At 44.1% G+C, this 22297-nt stretch overlaps 1 protein-coding gene across 2 annotated transcripts in view; it reads right to left on the bottom strand.

Moving 5' to 3' along the window:
* The window catches only part of LOC135238165 (SPRY domain-containing protein 3-like), a 57885-nt gene that overhangs the window by 33485 nt on the left and 2103 nt on the right, over positions 1 to 22297 (bottom strand). The window contains exons 3-6 of one of the 2 annotated variants that reach the window (XM_064305878.1): positions 21135 to 21210; positions 14395 to 14519; positions 13839 to 13974; positions 11291 to 11479 (exon numbers count right to left, since the gene is read on the bottom strand). In XM_064305878.1, the coding sequence (XP_064161948.1) occupies positions 11291 to 11479; positions 13839 to 13974; positions 14395 to 14519; positions 21135 to 21210 (526 nt within the window). The remainder of the gene's footprint in view (positions 1 to 11290; positions 11480 to 13838; positions 13975 to 14394; positions 14520 to 21134; positions 21211 to 22297) is intronic. The other variant, XM_064305879.1, reaches the window with a different exon arrangement.

The raw sequence follows: 22297 nt of genomic DNA, 5'->3' as shown, positions 1-22297 counted from the left end.
TTATAAAAATAAATAGTTAACAGCTAAGTGGTTAGAGACCGGTTGCACAATTACAACATCACGCACAGGGCTATATTTCCAGCTCCCATTTACATGCATAATCCGTTTTCTGTTACCAGTTAGTGTAATAAAAAATTTTTTTTTCAATTTCGTACAGTTGTATATATCGCTGTGAAAATCTTTATTGTTGTTGTTATTGCTGTTCTTGTTAGTCATTTCTGAGTACTTTCTTTAAATTTCTTTGCTGGCTAACAGGAAGCTCTGACCAGCTTGAAAAGCCAACAGGCTAGCTGCAATGTAAATAAATAATGCAGCAACATTAGCTTGCTGTTAGCAAAATAATTATACAGAAAAGCAACATCAGGAAGCAAAACCGACATTCAGTGGATCCAGTGCCACTTAAGAGAGAAATGTGTCTGGATAAAAAAAACGTCCAAGTTTTAAATGCACAAGGTTAAATCACAGTCTATAACAGAGAAATTATCCTTTGAACCAGAAATCCACATATGGGTAAAAGTTTTGCTCAGCATTACGTCAGACTTCTGAGGCCCATTGGCTAACGTTTTCATTACCACACCATACCGCTCTAGCAGGTGGAGGCCGCAGACACGTCCAGTCAGAGTGACCTAATTAACCCAAGGATTTGTGGGAGGTGAAGTCTCTTATTCAGAACCAATGTTTGTGATTGCTGTAACTGTGTGAACTTCCATGTATGTTTCAGGGATTTTTTCGGCAGTTAGATTTCTACACGACAATGTGTCTCGTAAATTGGTCCTGTTAACCTGACACTTATATAATCTACCCGCATTTGGCGGGTGGTCTGATTCCAGGTTCAGACTCCGTGAAGGTCAACAACGCCTTGGCAGGTCCGGGGTTCTCAACAACTCCCACTGTCTCACTGGGACAGTCAATCTGTCAGAAACTTCTTCGGTTTCAAAAGGTTCTTCCTTCCCTCCTACTCTTTTTCCAATATACATTAATAGCATTAATCACCCACTCACCTGAGAACTCCTCCAACCATTCAAACACTAATCCTTTCTACTGTTGCTTCTAATCTCCTCCTGTTGTAACTAGCAATCAAAACAGAAGCCTGCCACCTGAATGACTATTTTGGCATTTGTATGTCTTCTTAAATCTGATTTATTATTGAAATTGTTTATACTTTAACAGAATAAATAACTCTATTATTACTATATTATTCTCAGTGCCTACATATTTCTTGTGCCCACGTATACCAGTGAAAGCCATGTGACTGCAATGTTGGCAGAAACGGAGTACAATAGATTCAAGAGTACAGAGCTAGCTTTTAATGGCTTGTAGCGTCTGTTCAACACAAATGTAAGCAACTAGTAAGTAACTAATAATTACTAAACTAACAGAAATTTGTCACCAAAATTTATAAACAAAATTTGCACCAATATATGCATTAAGTGTTTTTCAGTCAAAATGCAGCAAGTTTGGAATACTGCCTTCATCAGTGACACGGTGATATGCTGATAGCAATCTTCAATACCAAACTGTAAAGGTTCACCACAGGTCTAAGTTGAATAGAGAAACTACCAATGAGAACTGCTTAAATGAAAATTTACCAAGCATACTTCATCTGCATACAGCATTCATTTTTAAGGTACACCATCAGCTCGGCCACTTCATTACAAACTTTCCCATGGATGAACATAGTTGCAGAAAGGTCTATCAGTACTAGGTGGACGTTTCTTTCTTCTCTAGATGTGTACCAACTGAGATGAATGTCCATTTCACTCATTGTCTATTATAATATCCCCACAACATTAGATTCTTTAATTATTTTATTAATTTTCAATACAAATTATATGGTCTGGTCTCCAAAAACACTAAAAACACCAAACACAGAAGTACAACATAGGGACACATCTTAGGTTGTTTTCACACCTACAGTTCGTTTGCTCTGGTCCGAATCAGTTGATGAGTTTGTAAACTTGGAGCTATTTCCCCTTAGTTCGGTTTGTTTTCACACAGAAAAATCCAAGCGAACCAAAATGCATCACTACAAACCACGTGAGAACGTTCACTCCGCTTGTTGGTCAGATGTGTCTGGGGCGGGAGCAAGAAAGTAAATAGAGGAAGAAGGTCCTGTGCATATTTCTGTGAGCGAAACATTGCTATTCAATTTAACATGGAGCAACGGCAGATTTGGCATTTGCTCACAACCGTGGTAATTATCTGAGCAATATACCAGGCAAAACTATACCAGCAAAATGCCGAATGCACTTCGAGGAAACGTCTTGAAAATACTATACTGCTTCACACTTTGCAAAGAAGACGTGCTGCCTTCAGACGACTGAGCAGAACAAGGGAGCTAATGTAATAAAATATAATAAAACGGCTACAGGAGCTGTTTAGCTCAAACTTGTGGGGTACACACCTGGTAGTTGGGTCGGATCGAGGTCGGATCATGTTCCCACCACAAACGAACCGCTCCAGAGTTCGTTTGGGACCGGACCGAGCCCACCTCCTCTTAAGGGTCTTGGTGCAGTTGTTTTGGTCCGCACCAGACTGCGATTACTGTGTTGACACTTGTCCAAACAAATCGCACCAAGGGGAAAAACGAACCAGAGTCAGATTTAACCAGACTAACAAGCGCAGGTGTGAAACCACCCTTAGTTTCTGTTTATTCAGGAGAATGCATCACACTGATCGAATAGTTTTGTGAGGAGCTGGTCTACTCGGTTCTAACTGGCATGACGGTCGGTTTCTGCAGAACGTCATTCTTTATGAGTCTTATTACTTAAAAAGGAAGTACCTGAAACTGAAAACTGGTGGGGGTTCTTTAACGGTAACATCTCACATCAGCAGTTCCTCTCATGCCATGCTATCATGAATCATCAACAGAGAAGAAGGGGCCCCATTGTGCACACTTTTCCATGGACAAGTTCTGACTCTAATCTCATCTTCTCATCCTCTCAACTGCCAGCCTGCCATGAGGGAATATACAATCAATCTTTCACACACAGACACAGACACACACACACACCTTTAATGAATAGCCAGCAGGGAAGGGAATACTAGCCCCCTACCTTCACAAAGTTCAACTGTTCTAAAGACACCCTCTCTAGTTCTCAACAGAAGTTCCCCAGGGATCAGTGTAGGCTTCTCACGGTGTCACTATTTTGACACCGTTATTACTTCCCTCGGAAACACCGTTAATACCGGAATTACCAGTATCAGGCCTCACTTAAAAGTGATTATTGATTTATTTACTCATTATTAATTTAATGTTTTCATTCATTTTCCTTGATTAACAAGTGTGCCAATGATCTGAACAATCCATGGCAGGTAAATACACAGCTCCTTTCTTCACCATCATGTTAGGGTGATGGAAGAAATTCAATTTAGAAAAAACTGTTTCAATCAGTAAGTACACTAAACTAAAAAATACACACCACTCAGTTAACTACCATGTTAGCTTTCAGCACAACCTTAAATAAGCACCATCCAACAAAACCTGAACCTCAGGACTGTTAAAATGATCAAATCTGCGCATATTTGCCATGAATATTCTCCGGAATACTGTTTGTGGAGAACAAACAGTAAATGTATCCACAATTTTAATTAATGTTGATAAAATGTGCACAATTTTGAGATGCAAATTAAAATAATTTTATTACTTGCCTAATAGCATAATAGAGGAGAGTTGGCTGCATCTGATTGTATTGAGAATTTAGCAAATAATGACTGTGTTGTTTGAATGAATCAGTTTAAGGGGAAATTTTCCATTCCAAATTCAAGCCTGTGGTGCTGCCTATAGACAGTCAAGGGCACGACTTCATGAAACATTCACTCCATCATTAGACAAAGTTACTGTGTTCTCTCCTATTACTACATGCATTACTCTGTTGTAACTTTTTTATATGCTTAAATTTAAGCATAAGAAATTATGTATTTAAAAAATCTAATACTTTTTAAGATGTCAACCTAACATATGCATCAGGGAACAACGCTATATGGGACTTCTAAACCATCTAAATCTTCGATATCTTCTTGATATCTGAAAACTACACTACCTGAAGACAGACTCCTGTAATTCCAGGAACTGGCTTTTTTACAGAACTGCAGTTGACTTAATTAAACTGTGAAAGTGTTTGCACCATCTCCCAGCCCAACAAGAAATTGCCTCAAGGGGAAATGAACAAAGCGCAGTGCTGCATTGTGTTGTGGTTTGTCACCGATTCATGTTCCCATTATACATATGAGAATTGACAAAGTGCAATAAAATACATTTTAAATATAGTTAGTGTCCTATTCAGTAACATGTAGTTTTGAAAACAGGTCTGATGAAAATGTAAGGTATTTACAATCTTATTTATTGTTATAGGCTACACAGACTTGTATATTATAGGTTCACTGTAATTATGGCATTAATAGATGGCATTAAGATATCTCACTGCCAGTTGGCTCACAACAGCTAGCAGAATAAGTGGTAGTGGTATATATCTAAAAGCACTGGCTCCCTTACCTGCACAAGTGTATAGTATAAAACATCACATCATAACTACTCTCCTCTGAAATAACTACATGGCAATCATATATTTGAAATGCAAGTAGTGCTTCCCTTGAAAACTATAATTTTTTCCAGAAGTCACCTAAAACTCAGCAGTTACCACAAATGTGCTGAACTCTTAATTAAGAACACAAATGCATAAAAAGCAGAAAAAACTTTTCTTGGCCAAACGATCACAAATGATCAAGTTTTTCCCGTTTTCGATCCTGTTTTCTGACGAGATGTCCAAAGTTGTGAAATTGATTACGAGAAGGCTGGCACTGCACGAGAAGGGTGTTAGTCACTGCTCATTGACAAAGAGTGACAGGAAGTTGAGCAGGACCAAGGCACGTACCTTAAAATCCCTCTCTAGTTTGTCATCCTTCTACTTACGAGAGGCACGTTTGCATGGGCCAGCCGGGAATGAGGTGGCAAATTCCTCTCCAGAGAGCTGCGCCGATACAGGAAAAAGAGGAGGCGTGTGGTTTTGGGTGTCATGGTGACATGGTAAGAGTGAAGATTTGGGGGGGGGGGGTGGGGGAGAGAGAGGTGCCGAAGCGTGAGAAGGAATGTGGCCCGTTTGCCCGGGAGCAACCCAGCTGCTGTTGGGTATCCTTTTTGTTAATCGTTACCAAGAAAGTTGCTAATGCCGTGCGCGTCCTGTCTGACTCACATCCCACGCGTCCTAAAAGACTGACGCCGTCGGCCCCTTTCCCAAAGTCGCTCTGAAAAGCGAGAGGAGCGAGAGAAACGAGAGGAGCGAGGGAGCGAGGGAGACGTGGGAATGGGGAGAGGGAGAACAAGTCGCGACACCGGCCCGGGGCTGGCGCGCGGCGTGACGCACCGGGGCTCCGGAGACGGACCCGCTGCCGGGCGGTCTGACTCACCCCGCCGATCTGGGGCCGCCTGTGCTGACAAGCCGCCGACGTCCAACCACAACAAAAACCCTCGGCGAGGCCACGGTGCCCGCACACGGTTTGACACGAGGGGGGGAAAAAAAGGAAAAAAGGAAAAAAAAAAAAAAGAGGAATAAAAAGATCTGGCGGGTTGGGTGCTTGTAAATCTGTCAGAGTTAACAGCGTTGTTGCCGTGCGCCCCCCCTCCCACGTGCACACTGAAACGCACCGCGCAGTGGAGGGCTTCCTCGCTGAGATCCAGAGATTCTGACGAGGTCTCGGACCATGTGCCTCCAGATTGGTGCTCGGGGAAGCAAGGCCGATGTTGAGATAGAGCCCAGCTTCACGTCGAGCCCGAGCCCCACAAATCCTCACACAAGGCCGCCCTGCTGCCGGCCAAGTCTGACACCTCTTCAGCAGGCGTCAAGCAGATGACCGCTCACCTCCACTGGGGCAGTGGTTCCCCCAAAACGCATAACACTTGCAGTATATGAAAAACACACAGAAAAATTCTATCGAACAGACATAGAGCTGGGTAATGTTGTAGTTAGTTATCAATGAGAAACAACGACCGCAAATAAACAAGTAGCATTCAACCTAGTTACACAACCACACACGCTCATGGTCTGCTCATCAGAAGACTAAACACAAAGGTAGTGGACTGCTTCAGCCTGTAAACAACATCCATGTCATTCAATTATTTTGCGTTAAGTATTTGAGTGATAAGCCAAAGACACGTCAAATCAACAGAACATCACCATTTCCAGTACTCAGGCCATGAGTTGAGTTGAGTTAAAAGATGTTGCAAGTCCAGCCAGAGCCTGTTCACTTGCGCTAAATGATCAAATCCCAAGGGGATGACCATGTAGTATCTAAGGCACTGCCCCATTGACAAAAGCCCAATTACAACGGTAAATGGCTGGTGACCATTTAAGACCATAGCATATAAACAAAGCAAAAAATCAGACGATACCGTGGCCCATGTGGTCCCAATATGGCTTAAAGGAAGTTTCCTGGAACTCCAGGCATAGTGGGATATGCGTAACGCAAAGAAAATAAGTATGTCTCTGTCTGTCTTGGAAGAGACTCGTTGAGTCTTGAAAAAAAAAAAAACACAAAATGTGCCGACTTTTTTTTTTTTTCTTTTTTCACAAAAGCTTCGATTCAACACCAGTTGATGGATGTCATCTGTTAGCGTCTAACTGAGACAAGTAGAAGAGAAAGGAGGGGGCGCGTGTGTGGAGTTGTACCTCGATGGGCTCAATGACAGCTGGGAAAGATCTGAAAGGAGACAGTCCTTCATCTAAACAGGAGCATCTTCCTCACCAGACCAGGGTAAACAGTGTGCAGGAAAGGGCCAACTACAAAGTTGGAAATTCGATGCTGTCCGCATGCAAATGCGGCGTTCCCCTTCGCAAATTCCAACTCATCACCAGGTGGTTCATCTTGAAGGCACAGTTTAACCTATCATAACAGTTGAAGGCTACTTTCACAGATTGTTTTTCTGCCTTGGTCAGTACACACAGCGTTGCCATTAGTGGTAATGGTAAAGCCTGTAGCTAGCCTTCGACAAGGCAGCTAATTCACAATGCTAGCCAGCTATACACAATATAGTGTTAGGACAGAGAGGCTTGATGAACCCCATAAAGGATGAAGCCACCAAGTGCTGTCAATCGCTAACTCAAGAACACTCAATTTCCACCTCCAATCAACAGATGAGATGAATGACGGGGGTCTTTTGTGTGTTACATGATGCAATAAAGGACAGACATGTTCAAATATTCTGGTCAATGCATGTCTGTCCCATATCACTATAAGACAAAATAAATAGGATTTAGCTTCACATAATACTGAATTAATTTTCCTTGCTTTGACCCAGACTGCACAAGCTTTTTGGTTTTAAAGTTTCTGCTGATAGTGGGATCAAGAAGAGAAGTCTAAGGAAGTTCTAAGTCTCTGATATCACCACACCACCAGTGCTGCCAGCCAATCATATTTGCCTCTTTATTTGACTACATTTTTTAAACTCTTGAGTTCATACTGTATTAAAATATTTATGTATTATGTATGTCTAAAATTTACATTTCATGAAACCTCGCATCATGCAATTTTTGTTTTGATGGTGAGGTTTTAATGTTTTCCCGCCCGAGAACCGCAAATGAAAATTTGCTTTATAGCCGACGCTGCTTGGACGAACAGATTTGTGCACCGTCATGTGATTAAACAAATAAATAAAGATCTTTTTCTACTCGTGTGGCTGACTGTGCTTAATCCTGACGGGTGGAAAATCCTTCCCAAGGGGCCGTGCTCCCGCTCCGCGTTGCTGTGATTGTGTTTATATTGCGCGGGGATTTATTCGCCGCGGAGGGGAACCGGAGGAGCGACCGGCCTCGGCTAAGAGAGCTCAATGGTCCTTGAGCTTGTCCAAACACGCGCTAATCTCCTCCTCAATCTTCAGCCCCCTAAATCGGCACGGCTACGCCAGATGCAGACGCTGTCACCCCCAGGGAGGGGGAAAAAAAAGAAACTACTCTACGGGGCATTCTACGGGGCACCCCGACTGCTAGAACGTCCAAACACACGAGCATCGCCGAGCCAAGATTCCTCTGGGTGCCATAAGTCTTTATTTTTGATTTAAGCGTACACAGTTCATAAATCCCTCCTATTTTGAAATTAAATTTTTTACAATTTGACTGGATCCATTGGTAACACCTCGTAAAATGGTAAGCGATTCAAACTCCACGGGACGCAGTCTACATACAGTCCCATACATACAGAGAAAACACTCCTGTGGGGAGATTAGTATATTTAACTCTCTCCAGTGGCTTTCATGGGAGGTAGCACCTTGTGTACCACCCAATTTTAGGCAAGCTGGAGCCAGTTACATGACTTGTGGAGACTGTGTCTTTGCAGCCAGGCTTATATGTAACAAAACGAGGGGCCAGGGTCAAAAATGGTCAAAGATGGGCAGTGGTCAAATTTTAGGCCAAGATGGGACAATGGCACATTTGTCGAAGATGTGTCACAGTCACAGTGTTTAAGTGACAAGTTACTTAGGCGTAACTAGATCAAGAGGACTACGCTGATGTGATTCATCGTTAATCCAGAAAAACCAACAAAAGAGGGCCAAAGAGTAGTACGACTCTCAATGTATTCAGACTGAAAATATAATCCAAAAAAATAACAAAACATTTTGGATAAATATACCCAGCACAATACCTAAACACATTAAGATAAGATATGCAACAGACTGGAGAGCATAGAGTTGGATGCTTTCTTGTAGACCATTACGATGAATAATAGATCTAATTTCCACTGTCTTGTTCATTTTTTACTTTTTTCAATGTTTTTTGAGAAAACCCATGATCCAATGATCCATCCTCATCAATGCTTCCAACTAGGGATGTGAATTCTAACCGTCAACAAGTTGATTGAGCTTCTCAAAATCATTCCACTTAGCACTCTTGCAAGCTCTTTTCAACTGATGGTAAAAAAAAGTGAATGACAACAAGCCCTGCCCGCCTCCTATATTACCCATTTAGAACGGCAGCCTAGGTAATATTTGGTGATCTTTTATTTTGAAATGTTTTAGAAATAAAAAAATTTTGTTAACTATTTTTGATTATTTAATCTATGTATGTGCGTATAAATTGTTCAAATTCATACTTCCAACCATTGCCAGCAATGGTTTTGTTTTATCCAGAAACACATGCACGCACGCACGCACACACACACACACACACACACACACACACACACACGCACTAGGGATGTTGTCGATTAATCGATGATCAATTACTCTTCGTCGCATATTCACTTAACGATTAAAAGAATTCATTTTATTTAGGGTTGCCAAATGTGGCACCCCATTTTCATTGAAAACAATGATTTGAATTGCCCACCAGATGGAGCTGAATATTTTAACCTACTGAGAGGCTTGGACATCTGGGTACTGGCACAGATACAGTCTGCAAAACTTCATAGGCAGGTAGGCGGAGCCAGTGAGGGGGAAACTGGTACCGTTTTGTATAGTTTTAACAACGTTGCCGGCAAAATCTAAATGATACCTATCCCTGCTTATACGTGGAATTAAGTTACAATAAAGTTTTTTTTAATTGCAACAAAATGTCTTTCATTTATTATTACACACATGCAGGCTATATCCTTGAGCTACATATGTACGATTTTAATAGACAATTTAAGTATAGCAGGAGAAGGAAGAGATGTTAAATTCTCCTTTCAGTCTAAATTTAACACCCATCTGAAAAAATATTGCGATGTGCTTTCACATTGTGTTAGATACTTTGGTCTAATGCGTTTCGAACGTGGATGAAAAGAAACCCATTCAGAAAGCCTGGAGTCAGGAAAAGTATGGCCTCTTGCGTCACTCAAATTTTTATTGGTGACCTAGTCGTCAATGGAACTTAACGACTATCGATTATTGTATATGTTAACATTAAAGATCATTGATCAAAGGAATTATTTGAACTGCGCACACCTCTCCCACACACACAATTTATTACATAATATCATTGAATTTTCATTTATAAATTGTGACATTAGAAAACTGTTACCTGGAAATGCAAGAAAACATTAGCTGATAGTACTGAGTCAGGATACTTTCTACCTTCTACTTCCTTTTCCACAAGATATATTCCTGACTCCCTCTATACAGCTGTAATGACATTCTTAATCCTAGATCCAAACACCACAGAGTATTAGAGCCCTTTCTAATCACTTTCAGAAATTTTGGGCAACGTGGTGTCATAACAATTACTGACGTTATTTCAGATCCCAAGGGATTTGTGAAATATTGCAATCAAGCTTTCACCCAGGGCACAGCACAGAGTTGAGAAAGTTGTCAATGATTCATGTGTGTTTTCCCACATGTTTAATGTACGGAAGCCTCTTGGGGTCAAGCGAGGCCCCTGACAAGACTGATCATTCACCTCTTTTCAGCCAATTAAAAAACACCCAAATGGTTAAAGACACTCTCTCATGGTTCAGACCATCACTATGCAACAGAATTGTATGAATGCATCAAATATCTCATCAGAGCAACATGTGGAGTCCCTCAAGGTCCTGTTCTTGGGCCTCAGTTTTTCTCCCCCAATAAAAGTTAGCCATTGGAGGACAGTTTGGAAGCACGCTGGGTTACCCATTACAGCTACAGGCAGCAGCTCCATATCGCAAATTCATTAAAATACAAAAGTAGCATCGGAACACTTTCTACAAAGGTGTGAGATTATCCTTGCATTATTCTCCACAAATTAGCACCCATTTCACAACAAATAAAACCTTGTATGTTAATTAGACTGCCTCATCACAACAGTGCAGAACTGAAATGCACATGCTTCCTATGTGATTTTTAGGGTAGACTGCAATATCAAATAAGATTGGTCAATGATGAAGAACAAGATATTAATAATGATAATAATAAGCAACTAGCTTGTCAGAACTTAGAAGTCAGCCTCCTATGCCCAAGAGTTTACCAGAACCTCCATTCAACCTGATATACTGATATACCACAGGACTACACTGAATCCTACAGGCGTCTATCCATTCAGCAGTCTACTCACAGTGGTATGTACTGCACTGATGGATACGTGCTCCCAAATGAATGAATAATTACAGAACGAATGGATCATTTACCAGATTTACCATTACAGGCTCCGCGTTTCCTGGTTTTTCCATTCAAATAATTTTCGGTTGACGTACTTGTTCACCGATTGCATTTGTTCACCGATTGATTGACGACTTCATTACTTGCACAAACTTTCCTGGACTTCGCAGCCCCATCCTGGAGTTAGACCACGCTGGGCACAGGAGGCGCAAAGCAGCCGGTGTTCCCGGCGTTCCTGGCGGTCGGCCTTACCGTGCCGCTGACGTGCACGTCGTGGAGCCGCCCCCACTCGTCCTCGTGGCTGTCCACCATCATCACGCTGTCGTCCTCGTCCGCCCCCCACTCCGCCTGCAGGTCCAGCCGCACCTCCTCGCCCAGGGAGTGCATCCCGATGGCCGGGAAGAGTCCGTCCGCCGACGCCGGGACCACCACCGAACCCACCTGAACGGCACAGACAGCCACGCCGCCCAAATCAGCCCCGCAGGGTCTGTCACGTACCGCACAGATTTCAGTCAGGTGTGTAATTCTGAATACACGGAGACTACGTCCACAACATACCGATAGCTAGCTTGTTTAGCTGGGCGGACAGTTGTAAATAATGACACTGCATTATCACTGCATTGGCTCTTTTGTACTTCCGTATAGTAGCACCATCAACACAAGGGAGCACACAAAATAATTAAAACTATCCACATCCATTTGTTCATACCATCCTCCCAATACAAACTCCTGAGAGGATGTGGGATATATTTTCCATCCAATCCGATGATTTTCAGATGTATGTTCCTAGTGGACACTCTTGTTAGCTAGCTAGCATTAGCAAAAGCAAAATCTGATCTGACCAGAATTTTCTACGAAAAATGAGCCCACTTCTGGTAAAGGTCAAAGGTCGTGTAAAGTTCGATAAAGGTGGAAAAACCCCACTCGAATCGTCAGTCATTCTTTCTGCCTACTCTTGTTTGGTAAAAAAACAACCAATTAGTCTGGATGAAGGCAGATGTTCCCAAATTAGAGGCTGTTCTGAAGGAGGAATCGATGTGCTGCAGGAATTTACCTAACCGCTGTCTCACGGATGAGACGTCAAACAGAGGCCCTGACTCACTGTGGTCATAAAAGGTCCATTTGGCACTTCTCTCAGAGATGGAAGTCCCCCAGGGTTCCGGTAAAATCCTCAATCTGGCCACAAAATTATCCCCCAGTTCAGGTTTAACTGGCTAATTGAAGATCTCCATCTACATCTTCTGCAATGTGTGGTCAGAGTACTGCTTCAATATGGCGATCATGAATCATGAAGATGAGTTTATACATACGCTTGACGGTAAAAGGGCTTTGAAATCAGCCCAAGGATCTACATAAACGTAATGCAGAATGATCGTTATAATCACTGACTAGGCCTTTTCATTATATTTATATGCAATTCATTATTAAGAACTGAATGGAACAACGTCATTTTCAAAATCCATTCAAAATAAAAGTAAACAGTGTCCATAGCATGAGAAAAGGGGGAAAAGGAACCGTCACAAATCAGAAACAAAGCGGTAATACAATTAACTTCATCATCAATCTTTTACATGTAACAAATTCAAATGCTGTATAAAACTCAGTCTGGGGTTTTGTTGCTTTGTAAATTAATTCTCTAATCTTATGTTTATTAATCCTATGTCTTATTTACAAGTTTAATCGGACGTGTTCTTTGATGGATGTCACCCTGTTGCTCATCTTTGTTCCACATCTCTTGAGCAGGAAGTGAGGTCACTGCACACGTCACTCCATACTCGGACCGCTGCTACGAAGCCAGTGTTTCCTGGGGGTCCTGGGGCACCTCCATGTATTCTGATTCTCGTTCCAACCATAACTGAAACTGCTGACTCGTAAAACGCTGCAGGTCCTTAATTGGGATGACTTAGCCTCTTAAGGGCACATTATGTCAGAAATAGCCATGCAAGGAAATGGGCTTGTATAAAAATTAGGATAAACAAAGGGCATGGTGAAGTGGCACAGTAAGTCAGTCTCCATGAGCATGAGAACAACGTCTGCGCCGTTAAGTCACTTCTCCCCCATCTGAGTGCAAGCGGGTTACCTTGTGTCAAACGGTTACGTTGTCATGTAAATGTTTGTATTCGCTTTATAAAAAAATTTCTTTTAAAAGTGATTTACTCGCCGATTCCTTTCATTTATTCGTTTTTTTTTCACTTCTGTGAGAAGTACCGGTTTGAGAGACGAGTTTGTTACACGTGAATGTTTCAAGGGTTGCCCGAAAGGTAGCAATCTGACGAGCAGACAGGCTAATAGGGCTGCTTTTAAGAGGAGTTAACAAACGCTTTGAAGAATTAAGTGGGCAGAATAACGAACAACGTCTTCTGTCAGTCACGCTGACTGCCAGGTTTTGTTCCAGTCACTGCAAATGTGATTCAGATACAGGCTAATAATTACGCACTAATGGAAATGCTGGCACAGGGTGCATTTTTGCACCGGCTATTTGGAAAGAAGAAGAAAAAAAAACAGATTTACACACGACAAAGAGAAGGGAACACCCAAAACTGGAGGCAAGATTTTAAATTAATTTTTTTTTTTTTTTTTCAACCTTGGTGCCTGACCTGTCGCCCTAGAATTGCACTCTTCCATGACTGACTCTGTCTCTTCTGTGTAACGTTGACTGTCAACACGTCCCTCACGTTCCAAGAGTTAGACACAAGACGTGCGAGGCAGGGGAGTCAAACGTGACACATTAAAGGTGGGGGGGGGGGGGGGGGTTGGAGTTAGCAGGGAGGGTGCGGGTAGCAGGGCAGCACAGTCTTACCTCTTTGCCGTTTTTGGTGAAGAAAACAGTTGTCAGTCCGGCATCAAAAGACTCCAGGTGGATCCCGCAGCCGATCCGGTCTCCACGGTTGCACTTAGGACCAAACTGCTGTCCCACGGTGTTCCCGTTGTAAAGCCTGCGGGTCAGGCAGAGGAGTGAACCGGAAGCCAAGGGGTCGCAAACAGACAAAAACAGAGGGAAGATTCCCCGGCACCACAAGCCACGCTCACTCGGGCCTGTCAGTCTGAAGCCTACACCTCTGAGATGCCTTGATAAACTACAGTAAACACGATCAATGACATCATCAGACAAAAGAACAAGGAGGCGAAGACTGATAACAATGCGGCCCCCCACGAACGAAACACACACTTAATGTCCACATTATATAGTTCAGTAAACACTGTCAAAACGTGCACTTTAACCCCCCGCGGGACTTCCAGACGAGGCTCGTCTAGCGTAAACGAGTCGGGCGGTCCAAAACGAGCGGCGTTCCAGACCGCGTTCGGCGCGCGGAGCGGCGTCGGCGCTCGGGCGGCGGGAGCGGGCTGGGACTCACTTCCCGTCGTCGGCGTGGTAGGCGATGGAGTGCGGGAGCCAGCCGGGCTGGTGGTCCAGCTTGTAGTACTGCGGCACCAGGCCCACCGCGATCGTGCCCCTCACGCCCGTGTCCATTATGGTCACCTGGAAGAAAAGGTCACGTGCTTAACCTTTAACCTTCCCACCCAGCGGGGACAGCGTCGTCATGACCGAGCGCGTCGCTACGCTGTCGTATCATTTTAGGATCCTGCGGATTGAAATCTGACCTGTGTTATTTCAGCCGGAGGCACAGAGAGCTTAGATGGTACCTTAATGCCTGTTTTCACAGGGAATGACAAATATGATGATAATCTATTTTCCAGTGTCCACATCTGCAAATGCTGACATTGTAAAAAGTGAACACTGGACACACCTGTCGCTCAATACATATGTGTTTCCTGTGTGAACAGATGCCACAAAGCAATGACTGAAAATAAATGTTTCGGTTTTTTTTTTCCCACTGAAGAGGGATCCTAAAACTTATTCTTAGAGTGGTCAAAATAATCACTGTCTTTGTTGCTCATTGTTATTGAATTGAAAACATTTTTACATATTTATAGTCAGTAATAGTTAGTTTTCCTTCCCAGTGGAAACAGGCCCCAACTCTTAACTCCTTCAAATGACCACCAAGAACCTGACAGAAAATCATCATACTTGTGATATCAATCAAATTATTAAAGTGAAGTGGCTTCTTGAAATTTCAGTTCTTTTTATTTCATAAAGAAAGAAAATGTTTTTTGTGTAAACTCAGCCCTTAAATAATGCATTGTTGGTGCATTCACCTCATTCAAACCATTCCTCGCTTCACTCTCACTACCGTGCTCATCTGAGACCGTACACTACAGTACGCATCCCTGAGCCTTAGAATAAAGTCTGTCCGCATACTGGCCAACCAGTGAGAGTCATCGGTGTATTGCTGAAAACTTGCATGTTTCTGTGCCATTTTGGGGGTTGTTTATTGAAAGGTCTCATCCAGTGTGAAGGCATGCCCCTCCTCTGAAAGAACGAGTGTAAGTTACTGTAGTAAAGAGAGAGAGAGAGAGAGAGAGAGAGGCTGAAGCTGGGGAACTCACTCAAAGGCGGCAGCTGCTTCCAAACAGCCTCACTTTCCAGCGGCTCGTAATGAAGTTACCTCACCCTGGGGGCGGTCGACGAAGGGCAATCAGATCACTGACAGATTGAAAGCTCTTAACCAAGGAGCCATTAAGACATTATCCATTACCTCATCGGCCCCTTGTATCTCTGATTGCGTTGTGTGGGCGACGGGGAAAAAGAGAGAGAGAGCAGTGAAGAGAGAGGTGGACAGAGAGAGAGAGAGAGAGAGAGAGATGTTGACAAGATGCTGAGAGACAGCAAGTCTTTCTTCTTTGTATCGCGCTATATTTCCCAGTGTTGACGAGGCAGGTGGGCGTGCTGCGGAGGACGCAGGGCGTATCCGCGGAAACACCTGCGAGAGAGATGGGCGTGTGCGCCGATGCGCCAGGAGGAACCGGTGGCTGCAGGCCCCGCAGCGACCACTCCTGGGCGCCACCGCATTGCTCTGACGTCAGGACCCCCCGCCCAGAAAACGGGCCCGCGCCTCGTTCCCACGACAGAGCTCGAAACTGGGATGGCGCCAAAACAAACAAGAATGAGAGTCGACTTAGGTCGCTCCGCTCAAGAACCTGAACCACACGTGATTCATTCTGGTCAAGCTTTAAACGACCCATGTCTATCTCAGTTAAAAAAAAAAAAGTTAAGTGCCCTCTACCAGCATGACTGTGGTGTGGATGGAAGTCCACTCACAGTCAGACTCCAAAAAAGCAAACTAACACACAATTAAGTTTGGATGGAACAAGAACCGGAAACATCTCCAGCTCTCCAGGTTCAGGGTTGCCTGTGATGTGTTTCTCCTCTCAGCAAGTAGTGACGCCACATGGTATCAGGCAACATCAAGGGCATAGGTTGCTTATGTACAAAACAGATGTCACTAGGGAACAAAGAGATAGGCCCTCGCAGATAGGATGGACATGCGTACCCAGTCAAGGCCCCAGAGGGTACATAAACCAAGCTAGAAGACCAGTGCGGGGTAGGTTGCTTTATCGCAAACGTGTTGCGTTTCAGTGACCTTCCCGTTGGCCAGTTTGATTACAATAAACTTTTACTTTCTTCAGTAAAGTGTTTGTTCTCTTGGTGAGTTCCTGCATAGTCCTGACTTCGATTCCACGGGAAGAAGCTGGGTCCTAACACCTGCCAACTCTCCTCAGGACTCATTACCAGCTGTGACATTTGCCCTTATTCCAATGCTGTGCCCCACGGTCCAGAACGCCACCTAGATCGTGATGGTACGGACCGTGTCCTGGAGTCCAGGGGAAGGGCACAGTCGTCCACACCATTACCCAGGGAGAAAGAGTATTACCTAGCATTACATTCCGTCAACAGGCATCTGCAGTGTGCCAGCACCAGCCGCTTGAGTTGTGCAGTCCCCCGTTGCCATGGCTACTGTGCACCTGGAGGACTGCAGAGAGAAAAGATGCAGGGGCTACTGCACCTCGCTCTCCAGTCGCCAGTCCCATCAGGCAATGCGAATGAAACGCCCCGTTCTCCGATAGGGGAGGGGCAGGAACAGGGCTAGGCCGGCGACAATGTGGCGAAATGTGGCCAGTTCCGCCCACCCACTCAGCAGGTGAGCACAGGGCACCAATCAGAGGAGCCGTGCTGCCAGAAACGGCCAATCAGAATCCACCCCCTGCCCTCTTAATCCCATACCCAGAACAGAATGAGTAGGGTACAAAAACCTAGCGAAGAAAGTCTCAGGCTTCTCCGATAAAGAGTCCAGTACGTTCATCCATTCCCAAAGCCATTCACTACCACATGACCTGTTCCAGCAAAAACCCCAGAAAGAAGAGAAACTGACTCTATTAACAGGATTTCAAAAGTATATTTTGAAATGTGCCGTCTAATATAGCCACAACACTGCTAACAGTGTCCCTTTATACAAGAGGGAGGAGGAAACCTGGGGACCCTGCTGATGCGTATTCTGTTGGGAAAATACGCGTCACAGGACTGCCAAGCATTGGGGGTGTTGCACAGGCCAAACAGAACCATCCTTAAGAAAAAAAAAAAGAAGGTTGACAAATTCACAGCCACACGCAAACCATTGCTGATTCAATAAGTGATCCTGATGTACAGCCCTGGTCCTGACCTGTGGGCCAGCAACAATTTGACGACACGGCACGGTTGCCACTGGGAGTCTAAGCGTGAAAACCGTAGTCTGAATGACGAAATGCCGACTACCTCCGGCACACGGCCACTCATGTTCAATAAGCCTAATAATTCAATAATAATGGCAGCAATTATGTAGTTAGGGGTTCAAATGAAGTCAAAACCACAGCCATCTTCGGCACGGCAGGATCAAGGCTGCGTGCTCCTGCCTTGCATCAAGACGATTCACAGACAAGCAGAGGAAAAACATATAACGACCGTGCGAGCTGCAACTTAAACATAATATAGCGGACAGCACGGTCAAGACAGGGTTACAGAGCAACGGATATTCAGGTTCGCACAGTCAAAAAAACGCCTCGGGACGTCGAAATTAAGACGCCATAAAAAAATTTCTCGCGCAGGCAGGTGTTATTTTTACAGCGTGCGCGTAGTAATGCGCGAGGAATGTGCGCGCACGACTTGAAAGCGCTCCCGCGGAAGATTAATGTGTGAGTAAGCGGACGACGGGGCAGAGAGACGGCACGTTAGCCCGGGCAGAGGTTTCCCTGGCAACGGCTCTGCTGCTGACAAAAGCCCTGCTGGTGCCGGTGTTGGGGGAGGGTGTCGGGGGGGGGAACCACCTGAGGCTGAGTGACCTTACCACACCAAAGCAGGGCTTAGTCAGTTGGGAGGGTAACGGCAGGCCCCCATCGGCGGACAGAAGGGAAAGAACCGTGCTGCGTCAGCGGTAACCGCCGACTCCAAAATCTCCGATCTGCCCACTACCAGGATTTCTGCAGTTAACTTCCCCGTACAGAGCGCGGGCTATAGCCAATGACTTGGCACGGCTACACCATCAAAAACTTCTTGGGTGGCAGGAGGTATCCTCGTCTGCGATGCTAGAAAGCTTGCTTTAGCAAAGGGTTCCATATCTATAGAAGCCAAACAACAAAGTCGCCTGGCTTTATCTTGATGTACTGTTCCCTTATTGTGCAACAGACTTGTTTTGGATGACCGGTGGGGGTCGATCTGAAGTCTTTAATCTGCATTTGCCGCCCCAGCGGAGAGTGTCGAAACGTTGGGCCGTGTGGCGGGGTCCAGAGGCAAGAACGGCCGATTTAACGGCCGCCGTTCTCTGTGCCCTTTCCTGGTCAATGCCAACCGCCGCTGCTCTTATCACTGAGTAGACAAAGTCTGAGGCACGCGTCGTAGAAGTTGAAACTTCAGCCCGCACTTCATTAAAAGTGCCAGGACCTGAAAAAGGACTGTGCTCCAAGCTTTGATCAAACGTCAAGTTAAATCTCCAAGGTACCCGAGTAAGGATTCCTTTTGTACACAAATATGGTTGCTGGCTCCAGCAAAATTGCCCAGGGACTACAGCTGAATATTAGCCATGTTGGCAAAACTGGCACACTTACTGAAATGTTTATCAACGTGCGCTGTCCCTGTAAAACTAAATTGAATAAAGTAAAATTCTTGTGTAAATATACTCTTCGGACATTCGAGCAAGTTCAAAGTATAACATGCATGAGCTCTGCTCGGCTTTCTCCACTGGAAAATATAACTCACTGCAAAGGAAATTTGCTTTTTTTTTTTTTATTATCCACCGAACATTTTTCCCATTACATCAAAAAATGTGCTAAACATACAAGTGTTTCAAAGCTACACACCCTCGATTCATCAGGCCCATTGTTTTAATCCAAAATGAAACAATGCATATTCATTAAGAGTTCTAAATCAATTCTGTAAGATTTGATAATTTAACAATGGTACAGCAAGTGACATGCCAAGTCACGCATGTGAAATGACGGCAGCAGGGTTCCACTTGGTAATCTTATTTCATCAGTTCTGATCAGCAATGCGATTCTTGCCCTTGCTTTTGTGAAGCACAGAAAAGAGTACAAATCACCAAACTTACATAACTTTTTTTTACATGGTGCTTAAGGTCCAGGATGTGCTATTCAGTCCATATGCTATTCAGTCCATACTCCCCAGCTCTTGTGTCCAAGAGCAATTACAGGTTATGAATGTCCTTAAAGGCATTTACATCCCGTCAAACCGCAAACTCCACAGCAAACTAGAGTACTAGAGTACTGTGTACTAGAGCCCAAGCAAACCAAACGAAGGCTACGCTATTTTCTACATCCTTCCGTAAGAATATACATCACTCTCAAGCAGGGGCCACCAAATGCTAGACATCTTTTCACAAAAACACAAAGCACTGTTGCGTGACTTGAGCCCCGAAACTCCCCTATGGTATAAAGGTTTCGGACCGGACACCCAAACGGTCGGGGGAGCTAGCTCACTAGACCGGCCCGACCTGCCAACAGTGTACATACCACGGAGCCTGCCTCACTTCCATTGCACGCCCTGGTTGCTTTTTCACAGTCTCATAAATTAAATCAGAAAGAAAAAAAAACTGAAAGCTGCCGTCCATTCCCTAATTTATAACTGAGCTCAAACAGGCTAGCCCCACCTAAATCACAAGGATGCTATTGTCGGTTCCGCTTTATATGGCTGCAGGTCGAGCATCGAGCATCGAAAATTAATAACTGGAAAAGTCTAGTTGGAAAACACCATTCTTTAAGGGAAAATATCTTGACTTGTACGTCAGGTTATTTCTAGAATTCAGGAAAAAAAAAATTGGGTCCACAAACTATTTTTTACTAAAATCTGTCAGCTAAATTTAGCAAATATATAGCCCTGAACAACAGTCTGCAATCAATCAACTCTCCGTGACTCACCCACCGGTCTCAAACCGTGGAGGCATTGCCACAGAGACTTCTAACCTCCTGCAAAGCACTGGGCACCCTTAAAAAGTAGGTTTTCAATTTGCCTTTGGCAAGGAGAGCCTGGAAAAGCACTCCAGTCCAAACAGGTGTCAGGGGCTGTACCCAGGAGAGATTTTCACATGCGAAACACACCGCTAATAATGGTTTTCAGCAGGCAGCAGTGAGGACCGTACGAGCGGGACGAGAAAGCTGAAAAATACTCAGAAGGTCGCTGATTTTGCCAAATACTGTCAAGAGCACTTTGTACACATATTGCACAACAGTCCGGGGTGGCAGTCTAGCATAAACGTCAGGAATTAGGCAACTAGAAGGCTGTGACATCGATTCCTAGCTAGGGGTGCTGCCATTGTTCCCTTGAGCAAGGCTCTGACTTGCTTCAGTAAAAATATCAAGCTGTATACATGTATTGTAGGCAAAAATGAGATCTGTAAATTGCTCTGGATAAGAGCGCCAGCTGAATTCAGACATATAATGTTGTCGCTGAAGCAAAGTTATAATAATCTAGTTTTCTAACTTGCTTTGTTAACATTGTAATCGATGCCCAGAAGGTGGACTGTGCATGGCTCATGCCACACGTTCCAGAAGGAGCACATGGCAGTATGCATACTTCCAAACACTTTGCAGCGGTGGCACAGGCCGACAGTTTCAACTGGACATTCCAAAAGAGGGAGAAAACTTGCCCATAAATGAAATTCAAACAGTTTTTTTTTTTTAAATATCGAAAAAATCAGGTGTCAAGACTCACCTCAAAGTAGCAGTTTCCCTTTGAAAGTGGCCGAGGCGCAACGTAGCAGCCAACTTCATCGGAGTTCCCCTGGTAACTGCAAAAGAAAAGGTTTGTCGTTTTTTTAGGAACCATGACTTGGTCTGTCCTGGAGAGACTACTTCAAATATGGTCTGAAAGTACACAAGCCTTCATTTGACGGCCATTTCATTGTCAATCACCACCAGTCATCTCAGACAGCAACAGAACGTAAAACTGAGAAGAGACTTAAAATAAAAATGAACTAGAGTCACAGGAAAAAAATAATATATTCTATGTGAAGACAGCTTGAATTGTACCTGATGCTCTGATCAATTCCTCAGTGTGCTCGAACCCCCTTTGGCAAGGAGTTCCACTGGGCAGAGGCCAGAGGTGGAAAGCCCAGGGGTCAGGAAGTGAAAGTGAAAGTGTTTCTTCCATTTACTCAGCCAGCTGATTTTACTAATTAGTTCTACTTCTTAGCTGAAGAACTGTGCTAATTAGCTAATCCAGGTGATTAGAACAAAATGCTGGGGAGGACTTCTACTTTCTGAACCTGGATTTTCCATATCTGGCAGGGGCTGAAATGGCAGGGACGGTTTTAGAACAGGGTATCCCCAACTTCATCTCCAAATAATGCCCCCCCCCCCCCTTCACTACAGTGGATGCCGCAGAAATGGGATGGGTCTCAAAAAAATGACTGGGCAGGCAAAAATGGGGGTGTAAAGAAATGGAATAAAAAGTTTGGGGCTGCTTGGACTTCTGTTAATGTACTTTTCAAGAGTATAGGTAGGCCTTACAGTCTGTTGCTTGTCTGGGCTTTCCCGCACTGATAGTGGAGGTTGCTACAATGAATGCTGATTAAAATATGATTGGGCATACCAAATCCAGGATAAAATCGTTTTATCACTGTTCATTTCACAAGAATTATCTGCAGGGAACCAGCAGATACTGGAAACAACCAACTGTCACATCCGTACATTCGCCATCTTCATCATCAAGAACAAACATTAGCATTAGAAGGAAGATCCCACTTAGGTCTACACACTGCATGTTAATCACTTCAAATTATACTTGGGTCAAATAAAATGTGTAGGATGTGCTTTGAATTTCCCATCTCTAATCATACATAAATGGATGTGTTTCATCACAACAGGTGTGCAATA

Source organism: Anguilla rostrata, chromosome 13 (genome assembly GCF_018555375.3).
Source record: "Anguilla rostrata isolate EN2019 chromosome 13, ASM1855537v3, whole genome shotgun sequence".
NCBI classification, from domain to species: Eukaryota; Metazoa; Chordata; class Actinopteri; order Anguilliformes; family Anguillidae; genus Anguilla; species Anguilla rostrata.
This window is presented reverse-complemented; position numbering and strand designations above follow the sequence as displayed.